The sequence below is a fragment of the Talpa occidentalis genome, unplaced genomic scaffold (genome assembly GCF_014898055.3).
Source record: "Talpa occidentalis isolate TD23 unplaced genomic scaffold, MPIMG_talOcc4v2.1 talOcc4.12, whole genome shotgun sequence".
NCBI lineage: Eukaryota > Metazoa > Chordata > Mammalia > Eulipotyphla > Talpidae > Talpa > Talpa occidentalis.
This window is the reverse complement of record NW_023601212.1, coordinates 49,367,481-49,384,363: the sequence shown is the minus strand read 5'-3', so window position 1 is coordinate 49,384,363 and position 16,883 is coordinate 49,367,481. Positions and strand designations below refer to the sequence as shown.

The 16,883-nt window shown below is 37.5% G+C and overlaps 1 protein-coding gene across 4 annotated transcripts in view; it reads right to left on the bottom strand.

Annotated features, from left to right (window-relative positions):
* Positions 1 to 16,883, bottom strand: part of RGL1 (ral guanine nucleotide dissociation stimulator like 1) — a 268,038-nt gene that overhangs the window by 153,438 nt on the left and 97,717 nt on the right. For all 4 annotated transcript variants that reach the window (XM_054693406.1, XM_054693404.1, XM_037506288.2 and 1 more), the window contains one exon: positions 6,201 to 6,349. In XM_054693406.1, the coding sequence (XP_054549381.1) occupies positions 6,201 to 6,317 (117 nt within the window). In that variant the 5' untranslated portion in view covers positions 6,318 to 6,349. The remainder of the gene's footprint in view (positions 1 to 6,200; positions 6,350 to 16,883) is intronic.

Here is a 16,883-nt window from a genome sequence, read left to right as displayed (position 1 = left end):
TTTAATTTCAAATATCTTTGACAGGCTGATTTGCGCCTAGTCATTATTTGTAAGTGATTCTAAGAATTCAGTTGTGAATATTTATGTGTAAGTGAGTACTTAACTAAATGTGGCTGAAAATATTAAAGATTCAGAATTATCTAAATGATACTTTCTGATCAAGTGAAATAATATTTTAAGTAATTTTAATAATATATCTAAAAAGTGAAGATTATACTTTATTAAAATAACTCATTGAAGGGTATAAGACTCTCATTAGGATGGACTGCCCTAATTAATTCTGCTTAATAAAGTAAAACTAAAAATATTTTCCAATATATTTATAAGCCGGCAAGACATTAAGAACTCTTAAAAGCCAAAACCTAAATAAAAGCAGAACTCACAGAGATGAGTGTTGTGGTGGCTTATGTTTAGGGGCACAGGGCAAACCAGCTAAACATAGCTTTGCTTTTTGTGACACTTATCTAACCGCCCACCAAAATTCCCTTTGTGCCTCCCCTTCCATAGCATTGAGTCATCACTGGTAAGTGTCTGCCCAGAGATTACATTTCCCCACCTCTATTTCCTCATATTCCTGAGAGGCAATTTCATTCTCGGTGATAGGTGCATGATATCATGCACACCACTTCTGGTCCAGGAAGGTTAAGAACAGGGTGTGTCATCTCCAATCTCTTTTTTTTTTTTTTTGGCTAACTGCTAACTGAGTACAGAAAAGTTCCAGGTTCCAGAAGCTGGGGGGATTACACAAATGAGGTCATCTGAATTCTTCTATCACTAAGTGAAAAAAGCTGCTCTCCTGGGGCCTCCCTGATGGCACAAGGGGTTAAGACACAACTTATGAAGCTATCCACAGCCACTACAGCACGAGTTCAAGCCCTGGCCAGGGAGCAACCCACATGGTGCAACTGACCTCTCCTGACTAGCCCACTGCTCCCCTCAGCAGTGTGCTTCAGTCAGTCTGCCTGTTCTGTTCCCCACTCTGTCTCTGGTGAATCCTCTCACTGCCCCCCATACACGCCTCTGGCCTGTACCCCAGCTCTTGCATGCATAAATAAACAAATCTATTTTAAGAAAAAAGCTGCTCGCCTGTCAGAAGCACCTGTATCAGACTATTATGTGACTGAAGAGGAACCTTTATTGTATTAAGTCACTTAAATTTTAGGCTGTGTTTGTAACAGCATTCATGTTACTCTGACTAATATAGATTGTATTAATTTACAGGACACGGGAAACAATAGACAGAGCCCAGGATTGGCTCAAGAAGAAAATCTACAAGAAATCCCCACTCCATAAATCTGCAACTTCAAAACGTTTTTCTTTCAGGATTACTGTGAGCTAGTAATGAAATGCCCTCCATAAGGAAATGTGTTTATCTTGAAATATGGTGCTGAATAGGGTCTGAAAGAGAGAGGCATTTCCCCTTAGAATGAAACACCATAGGTACGCCCGCCCATAGGTTTCCAGTCTATATTCACACGAGGTGTTGTGAAAAACGTCAAGGTAAGCATTTACCATAAGTGACTCCCAGTAGATAGTACTCCCAAAAGTAAATGCAAATTTTCTCTGGAGAAAACTCTCCTCATTCCAAGAAAAGTGAACCCACTGTCAAAAATAATAAAACTCACAAAGAGGTAAAATGTCATGTGCAAGAGTCAACAGAAATAATATATATATAAATAAAACCCATAGCATTGGAATAACCAATTCAGAATAAGAACCATTATATTTAATATTGTTGGGAAGTAGTTCTCCACAAGTTACTTTTATTCCTGCACGTCTTGCTGCATATGCCAAAAAATCAAGGACCTGGCTAATTTTTACCAGACCATTTTTCAGACTGGTGTTTGCAGCAAGTAACCTTAAGGGATAAGATAATGTCTTACACTAGGACAAAGTGCAGGCTTGCTTACTCTCTACTCTGAACTGGCACATTTCCCAAAGTTAGTGTGCCCTTCCTGTGTTAACAGCTATCTAGGCTCTACAGGAGTTGGGTTGTAGGGAATCAAAGCCAATATGCTTACATTCAGGTTACTGCTTTTTCTGGAAGTAATAAAGATTTTTGTTTCCAAGACAAAAGTCTCATGTATTCATTCAGCATTTCCACAACTGTGGCAAGCTAATTTGCAAGTAGTGCTAAAATCTCAGACCCTTTATAGTTCTTAACATATATGTCTTTAAAGATAAAAATAGGGGTAAGAAACAAGTGATTAACAAAATGATTAAAGGCTTTAAAGGAGCAAACAGAATTTTCAGCAGTAAAAAACAGAATACTTGAAATTTAAAACTCAATAGTTGAGTTAAAGAGTAAATTAGCTGCAACTGAAAAGAGAGTTCATGAATAAGAAGACAGATCTAAAATTATCAGAATACAGCACAGAATACAGAGAGGATAAAAAGACAGAAACTCTCAGAGAGATATTAAGGGACATGAGCAAATCTTATTGGAATTACAGATGGATAATGAAGCAAAAGCAATATTAAAGAAGGAAAATTTTGTAGATGTTTCCAGGCTAATGAAAGACACCAATCTGAATACTTGGGAAGCCCCATGTATTGCAAGAGGCTAAATTAAAAAAATAAATAAATAAAGCCCACACCTAAATACAGAAGAGTGAAACTGCAAAACAACAAAATGCAGAGACCTAAGTGGCTGGAGAGAAAATACATCACACTCAAAGGAAAAAAATAAACTTTCAGCTAAGTCCCAGTGGAAGAAAGAATAAAGATAGAAACAATGGAAGGCAGGAGACAATGGAATATTTTCAATGTACTTAAAGAAAGTAGCCCAGAATTTTAAAAGCATCTAAACTATCATTCTAAACATGGACTCAAAAATAAAGGCATCTTCAGACCAAAAAAAAAAAAAAGGGAAAGGAAAGATAGATTTTTACTGTTTTTAGATCTTCAGATTCTAAAGGGAAAAGAAAATGACATAAGAAGGAATTGAGATGCAAAAATATTCATATACCAAGAATGCAAATCTATTTTATGTCAACTATATTGGATAAAATAAGAAATCTGGAAATTCCAAAAGATGGCAAGGATGTGAAATTGGAGAAACTTGTATGTACTGCTTACAGATTGCATATGCACAACTCAAAAAAAATCACCTAATAGGTATTAATCTAGGAAAACTCTTACACCCAGGGCATTCTTATACAGGAGCATAAGACATATACAAGTATGTTTGTAATAGAAAAAATCTTAATAACTGAAATGTCCATCAATATAACTCTGATTAAATCTGATAAAATAACATCATAACATTATTCAACAATGAAAATTAATTAATTATAAATATATATGTGGTCGAATGTTACAAAATCTTAGACACATGTTGAGTAAAAGAGGTGAGTCCCTCTCTCTATATATATATGACATCATATATAAGAATATATAGCCCCAAACAACAATGTTTTGCATATATATATATATGCATACACAAGCACATATATATGTATACACTTGTGTATACATATATACATATATATGGTTGTGAGTGTGTGTATGTATATCCTCAACAAAATATAACCCCAAATAAAAATATATGACAGTATTGAGGATACATATATATATGCAGTGAAAACTTTTTAAAATCCAAAGAATGATTAAACACAGATTTCAAGAAAAGTTACTTTTCAGGAGGAAAAGGATCAAGTTGGATAGGTTGTGAAAAGTCTACATATGTCTTGGGCCAGTTGTAAGAGTTCTAGTTCTTAAGTTCCACAGGTGTTCATTTTCATGCTATATTCTATAATTTACATCTATTTTGTAGGTACCAAGTATTATAATCTAAAGAAATTGACATTTAAGAAAAATAAAATGAATAAAAGGAACTTTCTTCTTTTTAATTTCTCACAGCCTTTATTATATACATATATTTATTTATTACATCATCCTTCATTTTTGTACAATGTATAATTTCCTGTGAAATTCCCTCCACCAATTCACCTGTGCACCATCACCATAGTCCCTTGTGCTCTTCCCACCCCTGTCCTAATCCCTCTCCCTCTTTCCTTACAGAATGTCTCTGTTCTATTGCTGCCTGGTGATTTTGAAGGAACTTTCTTAACCTCAGTTATGAAAATCTTTAATCAAAGTGTTATAGGATAAACTACTGGTGAGATATTAAGGGTGAAATACTGAAGTATACCCTTTCAAATCAAGAATAAGACTAATATCTACTACGTATCATAAAGATATGATACTCCCTACAGCAATCAGCAAACTTATCATTTCAATCAAATTCCAATATCCTATTCGGTTTCTTCATATTTGTAGAACTTACCCACTCACCCTTGATTCATATGGAATATACACATTCCAAAAACAGATAATTTTAAAAATCTGTAGCTCAGTGGAGGGACATGTCCTATGAGATACCTAGTTTTCCTTTAAAGCTAAAATTATTACATGAGTATCATGTCAGCAGAGAAAAAATGAAATTCTCTCTATATAAAAATGTCTAAAAACATGATACAGGAGAGGTAGCACTACAAACTAAAGGAGAAATGACAGTCCTTCAAAAATGGCCCTGGTATCATTGATTACCCACCTGGAAACATCACATTAAAACACCAAGGCCCCATTTCCAGACAGATTCACCCACATCTGAAGGTCTACCACTATCAATAACATTTGAGGATACAGGGCAGGGAGACCTGATACTGCTAGTGAAGACATAAATTCAGGTCTTCATCTTGGAGTGCAATCTGGTAATAGCCAGTAAAACTGAAAGATTTCACACTTTACAGTCCAATAGGTGTCTATGCAAGAAAAAAATTATTTCACTGTCTTGTATTGAAAAACTACTAAATGTGAATCAACAAGAGAATGGATAAATAAATTGGACTCTATTAAGCAACAGAATTAAGAATGCAGGTGAAATGAATAAACCAGAGCTGTATCAACATAGAAAACAGATATAATGCAATTAAAATGTTAAGCAAAAGGAAGCTCACAAACAATGATGTAAGCCAACTCAATTTAAAAAAATAAAAAGAGAATTGCAGAAGTAAATATATAGTATAAGGCTTATGCAAAATTTAAAAGACGTAAATCAATGCTATATATTGAGTATGTTGAAATACACTTACATACTGCATGCATTGAAATACACATAAAAGAGTAATCAACATCAAATTCAGGATAGTGAGGACCTTTGGGGAAGAAGGGAGGGACACAGAATTGGGTGGCAGAGTGGCAGGCTAGGGTCAGGCAAGCAAGGCACCGAGGGTATATTCAGTAAGTTTGCGCAAGCGCGGAACACAAACCTAAGAGTAAACCTAAGAGTAAATGCTCTCAGTGCCTCTCTAATCTGACCCTGGTCCTGGCTCTGTAAGGTGGGATACACAGACTTCAACTGCTCTGTGAAGTTTTATCCCTTTTTAAAAAGTGACGCTGTAAATGTCCCTATAGAGTGGGTTTATTTCTGCTTCGGCTAGACTTCATGTGTTTAAGACTACAGTAGGCATGTAATTTTCTTGAGCTGGAATTGATATAATGTGTGGATGTGAGAAAGTTGGACTCCAGACACAAATTCAGTGAGGACTTGGCATAATTATTTCTCATAGAAGATTCTTGATCTTTTTACAGAATAACCGAAAGAAAGTAGTGTTACTAAGCTTGGCAGTGAGTTCCTCTCTTTCTGTCTCTCGTGGTTTTACAATCTTAAGCAGAGAAATCTGAGAATAAGGATTGGGGAACCAATTTGGCATTTATGCCAGAACAGTTTCTATGGACTTAATTTCTGTCCTATTTCCAAGTCTAGTTTTCCAAACTTCTCAATTCTGTGAATTACCCAATGTCCTCCAATAAGTTCCATTAGTCAATTTTCGGTTGCTTGCAACCAAAGAGCATTAACTGATGCACTCATTCTGATGCTGTCAATCAATGAATTTATATAATTCTACCAGTTACAATTGATCCTTAAGAATCAGCTTTGTCACCATGATTTGATCTTCCACTTAACTTTGGCAGGATTCTATAAGAATATCTACTTGTACATTTAAGCCAGTTGTCAGTGCTACTTCTTCTGGCTGAATCACTCTGGGGTTATCAATACCCAAGGGATAAACCCCTGGCTTACTGTCCTCTGGTGATGGTTGTGCCTATGACCTCTGAATAAAGATTTCCAAGTTGGTCTGGAATAAGTTTCAGGTCTATCATTGTATCAACTGCGTCATTCATAATTATCTTACCTCTTCTGTCTTTAAAACTTCCCATATTCGAGCATGATCTTCCACCAGCCAGTGTCCTGTGGAAAGTTTGAATTTAGACACCCCTTGTGCAGGCTCTCCAGCAGGTTTCTCCTCCATCTTGAAAGAGCCAGACAGGAGGCATTACGGATCTGTGTGGAAGAAAACATTATGGTCAGCTTAAAATATTAAGTAGCATCAGAAGAGATGTGAAAGCAAATTACCATGCCTGATGTGCGGATAACAAAACCACTGAAGACAATATCACGATCGTCATCAACTTTTATGAAATATTTTATATTTTAAGTATTTACTATTAGTATATTTACTTATTTGTGTTTTATTTTATACCTTTTTACATTATTTTTCATTTTTGCACAATGTATGCATTTTCATCTTGGTTATAGTCCCCATACAATTCCCACCCATCTTAACTTGGGCTTCTTTTAATGATAGCAAAAGTTACAGAAATTTTCAAGCAAAGTTATCTACAATTATCTGCCTGTTAAGTCAGTTGCTCTGGCCCCATCAGGAGGAAAGATGGAAATGTGTGATGTTATCCTATTTTAATGTCATGTGAAGCTTGTGGAAGAGGAACTGGCTATGGCATTAGGAGTTTGACTCTTTAAGCAATTATTGAACACTTGCTTATATGGGATTCCATATAAACCGATGATTTCGTAGTTTGGTTCTTCACTTTAGGACGTTTAGTATCTCGGGGCAACAAGTGTTTTAGACAAGCAATGACAATATCATTTACTACAGCAGAGCATGCAAAATGCCACACTGCTTGTGCATCCAACCTGCAATGGAAGTAGTGAGGAAAATTCTCTTGGATATTTTTATCAACTGTGTTACTTTCCTGGTTTCCTCAGTTTCAATACCTGTTGCTACAAAGACAGTATTTAAAATTTGATAGCAATTCTCTGAAGTCTACTCTCTTCAGTCATATACACTACTCTCCCCTGGTCTTGCACTTTGAACAAAACTTTCCATCTATCACTGCTTTGTTCAGAATCACATCTTATCTTGCCAGCTCACCCCCTCCTGCCCTAAGAAATCTCCCTTCCTCCACTCAAGTCCCCTTATATCTACCCTTCCCAGGGAAATTTTTCTAAAATTCAAATCTGATAATGATGGCCCAACTACTTAAAACTGTTCTGGAGGGCCTCCTCTGGTGGCGCAGGCAGTTGAGCGCCACACTGTGAAGCTGTCTGCAGTCTCTACAGTGCTGGTTCAATCCTAGCTAGTCGGCCAGGGTTCCACATGGCGTGCAGACCTCTCCTGTTGTGCCCGCTGCTCCCCTAAGCAGTGTATTTCATCAGTCTGCCTGTTCTGTTCCCTGCTCTGAATCTGGTGAATTCTCTCACCCTCCTGCGCATCTGGCCTGTACCCCGGTTCTTGTATAAATAAATAAATAAATCTTTTTTAAAAAAAGTTTAAAAAAAAACTGTTCTGGAGAATAAAATCCAAAGTCCTTTATGCCTGGCTTGCTTCAACTCTCTTCTCGCTCCATGCCTTGCTGTCTCCTCAGCCTGTCTGTTTCAGTCATTTGAAATTCCTAATAGATCCCAAACATACCCAAGATCCTTTGAACTTTGCGATGCTTCTACCCCAATCCTCACTCCAAGAAAAGAAAGACCCCCTTCTCCTTTGTTACTGTATATATTCTTATAGTTGATGCATAACAGATTGTGCACATAGTAGATATATCTGTTATGTCACTCATAGTACTTTACACTTGCTTTCAACTTTATTTCTGCCTTCTGGTCTCAAAAGTATCCTGAGACTAGAGATGACGTCCTGTACAGAGTTAAGTACTATAGACATGCTTTATGGATTAATTAATTCAGTCATTCAATAAACTATGACACTCCAGAGCAAATGAAGCATCAGATCCGATATAGTCAATATATTAGATATATTCAAATACATTATATACTCAAATAGAAGATGTAAGAGTCAAGTTACCTCTTCCCTTTAACTTTTCTATCAGTGGAGTGGGTTTTCTTCATAAGAAAGCCATGCTTATCCAGCCATTATAGAAAGCTGTGTGTAAGATCCTCAAAATACTAAAAATGGATCTACAATGTGACCCAGCAATTCCACTCCTAGGAATCTACCCAAAGGGCAAAAAAGCACTAATTCAAAAGGAAACCTGTATTCCTGTTTTTAGTGAAGCACTATTTATATTAGCTAAGACATGGAAGCAATCTAAATGCCCCAAAACAGATGAATGAATCAAAAAAATGTGATTATATATACACAATGGAACACTACTCAGCAACCAAAAAAGATAAACTCATGTCATCAGCAACAGGGATGGAGCTGGAAGGGATCATGCTAAGGGATCATGCTTTGTCAAATAAGTCAGAAGGAAAAAGAAAAATATCAGATGGTTTCACTTACGTGTGGAATATAAAAAAACTGAACAAAGGGTCAGGAGAAAGACAAAACTTGCAGCTAGACCATAGATCTGAGGCATAGAGCAAGGGAGGGGGAGGGAGAATTGTCAAAACAGGGGGGGGAAAGAGCACAAGGGACTTTGTTGATGGTTCCCAGGTGCTGTGGTGGTATGAAAATTATGGTGACTACACCTGAGGGGAAAAATAAAATATTGTATAAAAATGAACATCAATGTGAGAAAATTAAAAATTAAAAAAATTAATTTTAAAAAGGAGCCAAATTTAATATTCATCATACACCCCAAGCAGTTGATACTGCAAAATGTGATTTGCTCATTAGTTAACTACAGACTAGTATTCATGGAAATTTCTTCATGGATTGAGCGTGTCTGGAAAAAAGCAGGTATTAGGCTCACATAACCCACTGCTCAGATGGAAATCAGCATGGATAAGCCTGCCATGGGTGACAAGTCAGAGAATCTGTGAAAACTGTCTTCTGTAATGGAGTTACTGCTCGGCCTCATGTGCTCCATGTGTAAGCCGTGGAGAGCAAGCCATCTGCTCTCAGTGATGACGAGGAAGCTGCTAACCAAAACCATGGAGGGTACCTGGACAAATATACTCCTGCTGAGAACCAGGAGACAGAACCTTTATGACTAATGAACAAAGTTCTTCTCCTGAGCGGACATGTTAATAAATGACACTGACACATCCATGCAAGGAAATAAACAAAGCAGAGTCCCCTGAAGGTTTCAGTCTAAGAAGAGGAAATTAAACAGGCAAAATGGACACATGCCAAATTGGTAGGGAAGTAAGTTCCATTGTTGTTACTGGAGATAAGACTGTAAACAACAAATAATAAATCAAAACAAAGTGGAAAAACTACACAAAACCGTATGGTTGTATCCTCTCTACATCCTGGAAATACAACTGGATAAACCAAATGACAAAATCCCAGGGCGAACAATGGAACATCTGTAGCGTAATGTAGCTGAGTGACCCCCTGGCTCTTACTCTACTGTCTGCCCACAGCTGCTTTCTCATCTCTGCAGTGTGGGTGAAAGTTGGCAAATTTTCAGTGTTAGAGACTGAACTCTACTGTGCACTGACTTCTCACAGATCATTCCTTACCCTGTTTGGGGAGAAGCTGCAGTTCCAAGTTGTAAACCATTCCAAAGCCCTTGGGGACGAGGCTGGCTCCAGAGAGGCAGCCAGATCCCACGGGGCTCTTCAAGGATGTTGGGGTGGGATCCACCCTCTCCTAGACTTGATGCCTTTCTACTATCCTCAGCCCCTCTTCTTCACTCACAAAAGCGATATAACCAATGCATGTTGAGTTCCTGCTGCACACCACACCCTCTGTGAACTATTTTCCACATTATCTTTCATCACATGGTAACCTAATCAGTAGATAATGCCATTTTACAGCAATGAAAAATCAGATGCATGAGGTTGAGTAACTTTATTACACTGCTAGAGAGAAGCAGAGTTCCCAGGTCCATGCCTTCTCTGCTAGGTCAGTTCAGAAGACCTTCAACCCCCACCACTACCATCGCTTCTGGAACACAACTTCCCTCTGCTGGCCTGCCCCACCCTCCACGGACTAAAGCTAAGGTGTCGTATCTTAGCTAACTGGCTTAACAGTGCTCCTGGAGAGACGTCATGTCTGAGGAGTCCACAAGAAGAGTGGGACGTTCTGCATTCTCTAATGTTCCACTCCACATCTCTTTAATTGGTTCATGTATTATAGATTTCCTATCCATTTCCCCAAAAAGAGACTTGATGCCTATATAGTGGAGTTACATTTTGTTAAAATTAATGTGGGAGTAACTGTAGACCTTCTACCTCTGATATGCTGAGTTTTTAAGTTGAACTACTGCCTTCTCTCCTTTTTTTTTTGTACTGCTGATTTTTTTATTTTAATAAAGCACTATTGTTTTGTATCCTTATTAATATTTTGAAAGCATAGGATTTCTCCGCTCAGGTGTGGTCACCATGACTCTCTCACCAGCAAAGCACCTGGAGTCCCCCACCATAGTTCACTGTGCTCTCACAAGCTTTCTCACACCTCTTTCTCCCTCCCCTGCCTTCACTTCCCTGCTGGATGCCTCAGATCTCTGGTCAGCTTCCAAGGGTTGGTTTTAAAGTTTGTCTTTGTCTGACTCTTTGTTTTGTTTCTCTATGTTCCACAAGTCTTATAAGTTAACTTCCATGCAAATGGCATTAACTTGAGACCATTCCACATGAGATGCAATCACTGTTGACCAAAAAGGAAGAACTTTCAATTTAACTTGGTCATGTATTAGTCTGAAATAGCACACATTTATGGAGATCAGTTTTGAACAACTGTCATCCCACAACCCCTGATTACCCACAGCAAAGATAGATAGATAGATTGATAGATAGATAGATAGATAGATAGATAGATAGATAGATAGATAAAACCCCATCATAATTGGCAAGTGTGGCTGAGAAAGTAAACTATATTTAAATGCAAATACCTGATCACAAAACATGAAAGCAAAATTTTACTCAAAGTAAAAGACAATTGTTTAAGAACTGGTTTTTTTTTCTATTTATTAAAAGGTGATGACCATATACGACTCTATCATAAGCAGAGAAGGTAAGCAAACAGGAAAAACAAGTCTGATAGAATGGGAAATGCTTTCATCTGACAGTAAGGAACTTACAGATGAGAAATACCATGTAAGGGTTTTTGAGGTTACTTGGTCTTCAAATCCTACAGTCCTAACATTTCCACCAAAGCTGAAAACTTTTTCACTGAGATTCTTTTTTAATTAGGTCAGATCCAAAGACTGTTCTAGTAAATCTATATAAATTCTAGTTGTCTTAGAAGAATTTGGGAGCACTTAAAAATTGATGAAGATGTAATAATTTGTGATTATTATATAAATAATTTAAATAATTATGATTAGTCCTAATGGAAAAGTATCTAGTTCCTTTCATTTATTTCCTTAAAATATGTTTTAAAATCTGCATTTGTTCTTGAAAACACCATATATATTCCATGCTTATGATATATATTTAAAATATACACAACTTATTTTCTCATTCTTTCAAAACCAATCAGACTGGAAGACATATGCTTTCTATGGGCAAAACAAGGACGAGGTGATGGTTGCATATCCTAAAAGATCATTAAGTACCAAAGGAAATGAGCCTTTCCTTGGGGCTGATCTTAAAAATGTGTTATGTGACAACCAAAGAACACAGAAATGTGCTATTACCAATGTCTGTTCCTGCAATTTGATAAGAATGACCCACACCACCCATGAATAAGCTTTTTGAAACGTGGCTTTAAGAATAAATGTGAGAGCCCTAAAAGCTCCACAGAAAAACTACTCAAAATAATCAACCAATTCAATAAAGTAGCAGGATACAAAATCAACACACAATCAGTAGCCTTCCTATACACAAACAATCAGTTGGAAGAAGAAGAAATAAAGAAAACCATCCCTTTTATAACTGAAACAAAAAAAAATCAAATACTTGGGAATAAACCTAACAAAAGAGGTGAAAGACCTATACAAAGAAAATTATAAAACACTGTTAAAATAAATAGAAGAAGACACAAAGAAATGGAAAGATATCCCCTGCTCACGGATTGGAAGAATTAACATTATTAAAATTGCCATCCTACCAAAAGCCATATACAGATTCAATGCTATTCCAATAAAAATCTCAATAACATTCTTCAAAGAAATAGAACAAATACTGATGAAATTCATATGGAACCACAAAAAAACCACGAATACTGATGAAAACAAAGGAGAAAGGAGGTATCACACTTCCAAACTTCAAGCTATACTACAAAGCCATAATAATTAAAACAGTTTGGTATTGGACCAAAAACAGACACAAAGACCAATGGGACTGAATATAGAGCCCAGAAATAAAACCACACTTATATGGACAACTGATCTTTGACAAAGGAGCAAAGAATATGCAATGGAATGCGGACAGTTTGGTCAATAAATGGTGCTGGGAAAACCGGACCACCAAATGCAAAAAAATGAAACTAGACCACTACCTTTCACCATGCACAAAAATCAACTCAAAATGGATAAAAGAACTGGACATAAGACCTGAAACCATAAAATATATAGAAGAAAATATAAGTAAAACACTACAAGACATACATCTCAGAAACATCTTTAAAGATTCATCACCCAAAGCAGTGGTAGTGAAGGCAAAGATAAACACCTGGGATTGCATCAAACTGAAAAGCTTCTGCACAGCAAAAGAGACATTAACCAAAACAGAGAGACACCTCCCTGATTGGGAAAAAATCTGCACTCCAGTCAACTGATAAGGGACTGCTCACAAAGATACACAAAGAACTCAATGACTCAACAAAAACAAAATAAATAATCCAGTCAAGAAATGGGCAGAAGAACTTAAAAGACATTTCTCCAAAGAGGAAATGCAAATGGCCAGCAGGAATACGAAAAAATGTTCAACATCCCTTATAATCAGGGAAATGCAAATTAAAATCACATTGAGATAAGCACCTTACACCAGTAAGAATGGCACATATCAAAAAGCAACAACAAATGTTGGTGAGGATGTGGTGAAAAAGGAACTCTCCTACATTGCTGGTGGGAGTGCAAACTGGTCCACCACTGTGGAAAGCTGTCTGGAGATTCCTCAGTCTACTAAAAATGGAGCTACCATATGACCCAGCAATTCCACTCCTAGGGATCTACCCAAAGGACACAAAAACCTTCATTCAAAAGAACACCTGTACACCTATGTTTATTGCAGCACAATTTACAATAGGGAAAACCTGGAAATAACCCAAATGGCCAAAAATAGATGAGTGGATCAAGAAGATATGCAATATATACACAATGGAATATCATTCAGCAATCAAAAAAGATAAACTCATGCCATTCACAGCAACATGGATGGAACTAGAAGGAATTATGTTCAGTGAAATTAGCCAGAAGGAAAATATATATATATTGGATGGTTTCTCTCATAGCAGGAATATAGGGGAACCAAATTAGACATCAGTGTAAAAAAAAAATAGTAACAGTACAAAACACAACAAAGCAAAAATGGACAATTACAAATCAGAGACATCCTGCAGGGGAGGAGGTGGGAGAGGGATCAGAGGGAGGGAGAGAGGGAGGAGCACAGGGGACTGAGGTGATGGTGCACGGGTGCATCGGTGAAGGAAACTCTATGGGAACTACACCTGAGGGGGTGGGGGAAGCAAATATTGTTTAAAAATGAAAAATGATGTAAAAAATAAAAAATATATATAAAAAATAAATAAATACATAAAAATAAAATCCAGAAGAAGAAAAAAAAAGAATAAGTGCGAAGGCACAATTTCAACGAAATCTGTACTTATTACAGCAATTCCCTGCTGGAGTTTGTTTGATAGATCAATCTGTACTTGATTGAATTTGAGTTTCCTTCTTATCATAGTAAATTGACATCTCTCTAAATCAGTACCTTTTTTCTCCTCATTACATATTTTTGGAAGAAAAAAATGTTTATAGTTCAGCACTTTCCTGATACTGATTGGAATTTCTCTTGTCTGTTAGGGTCAGGCTTTTCTTCTGCAGATTCTATTATGTGTACTAATAATATTGTATTTCTGCTTTGTTACCTTTGTGCACATAAATGCCTGCTTCTACCTGAAGAAATCCATTGATTTTTTTAAACTAAAATCTGATTTCTTTTAATCTTAAAAATGTCCAGCATTTGCCCTGGTCCAATCTCTTCCCAGGATTACTAGTCTTTCTACCACTTCTTTGTTCCTACCTTCTCTCATCCTCATTATTCTTCCTAATGAGCTGAAGCCCTGTCCAGATACAACAGATTTGTTTACCTTTATCTCCTACTGTCTTCAACTCTTCCACCCAGATGTCTAGCTCTCCAGAACACTCTTTGTAAAAACACAAAAACTGAAAAAAAAAAAAGCCCATAGTTTTTCTCAAAGATTCAGAATAGTACAAAGGGCCCTGAAATTCCACTCACAAATTCTGGGATTAAATTGTGAGGCTACAGTCAATTCTCTCTGCAGCCCTTGGGCAAATCAATTCATTTTTCTCAACCTCAGTTGCCTCATCTTTTATATGAATAGATAAGCAACAAAACTGTTGAGACCCCTTAGATATAAAATAAAGCATACCATGAAGAAAGCAAAACTAATGTGCATTGAACTATTTTTCCATTAAAACTGTGAGATTCACACTATTAAATTAGACAGTGCAAGCTGTGACTCCTGTGGGTCAATCACGCATTGTAACACATTCCCATATTGTGTTTGCATCCACCATACAGAAGCCCAACCAACAGCATGATGTTATAATAGTGCATTGGCATTCATGGATATAACATTGGAGTTTTCACTGTTCAGAAACAACCCTAACTCTTGGACATATAGTCAATTGTATGTTGGCTGTGGCTTGTAAAACTGAGGTTTGGGTGTGCTCGTCAATCCTTAGCATCCAAATCCTGGTTAGGTGACAGACTTCTTGAACAGTGATTGCTGTTATGGCATTTACACATTGGGGGACCCCACAAGGTCTTAAGATACAGTATTCCTAACTGCGAGGGTGCACTGTAGTAGTCTCATCAATCTAGATCCTCTGCAAACAGAGTTCAGAGAGAAATTCCCAGTGATGGGCAGCATTTGTTCCATAAAAGTTTGTTTCATAGCAATACTGAAGTTGTTTGTGTTTGAAGTGACAGAACATATCAATGTACTGGTAGGTAAACATATCCTCATTATCTCTTCCTCTTTGGAATCTCAGCAGCATTCTAGTCCATATAAGGCAACTCACTTAGATTTTGTGTATTGCTTTCTTCAACTAACTCTGGTGTCCCCGGCAAGAGTGCCAGCTCTTGAGAGCAAGACTGAACAGAAATTTATTACATTGATTCAATCTTTTTAAAAAAAGCTCAATCATCTTTTTAAAATATCTCCATTTTATGCTCTTTCCATTTAAAAAAAAAAAAGAAACTTCACTGGAATAAGAGATTAAGCATTTGCCATTCTTACGTATTTTGGAACAAACGTCAATCATTGGGCAACCATTTTCAAAGGAATTTTAATTATGTACTGTCTTGCTGAATGCTGAGCAAGGTTGCACAATACAGTCTGGGAGTCAGACGTGACTTTCTCTGAAAGCAACTGTCTCCTATTAAATGTAGAAAATTAAAGAAGTGTAAGGCATTCCTGTTTCATTCAAGTTAACCTTTTTTAAAGACTGATCCAACTGCCCTTCAGACTTTGTATGTTATTTGTCTGAGGAGGAACACTGGCAGAAATTTTAAATAATAATTTTTTTTTAAAAAAGAAAATCCCAGACCAAGTTTGTACCACCCCCGCGACCCTCCCCTGAGACACAGTGCTCTTGGCTCAGCAATTCCCACTCAGCATGGCGGCCCACATCAGGAGAACAGCCGGCTCCTCCCGGATCCCCCCTCACTTGGAGCAGCCAGGAAACAACTGGGGAAAGATGGGTGTGGGGGAGGGAGAGGCGGCCTGAGCAGAACAGAGGCCAAGATCACAGAGACTTCCTCAGCGATCTAAGAGGGAGAGAAATCTAAGGGACTGGGTCTTTATGGCCTGTGTTTTTTTACGATAAAATGTTTAGCGATTAAGTTGCTGCTTGAAAGCTTAAGGTGAGATAAACTGCAAATCACATGACTGTCTCAGACTCCAATGTTCACAATCCTGTGGACTTCACCCTTCACTGCTTGGATGAGGGCAAAATGCAAAAAACTTTGGGGGGCATCATCCAGTTCAACAGTCACAGGCTAATTTTTTATCTTCCCATTGAAGGCAGCTGATTCAAGTCGGAGCCACCCAACAATGACAAAAGTAACAGGGACAACCTGCCCCCACCACCTCGGTGCATTCAGCATTCACCGGGCCAGGTAGGCACTGACTTGCACTTCAGAAGCATCAGTTCATCCTTAGAACAGCCTCAGGAGAAGCTCAGCTCAAAGAAGATGAAAGAATGAGCCCTAGAAATTCTCTCAGGCTGTCCTGACCTCAGAGCTGTGCCCCCACCATGACCCTTTAAGAGTCTGTAAATGCTCTGCTTTAATAGTCCATGTTCCACTTACAAAATCACATCACGTAAATATGGAAAACTGAATTCCCAGGAACATAATTCTTGAAAGGATTCCGGGGTGGGCTTCTCATGGGAGCAGAATAAACATCTGACAGTGTTCAGTGTTCAGTTCAAGAAAGGGAATCTGTTGAGTTTATCAGTTAATGCAACAAAATCATAAT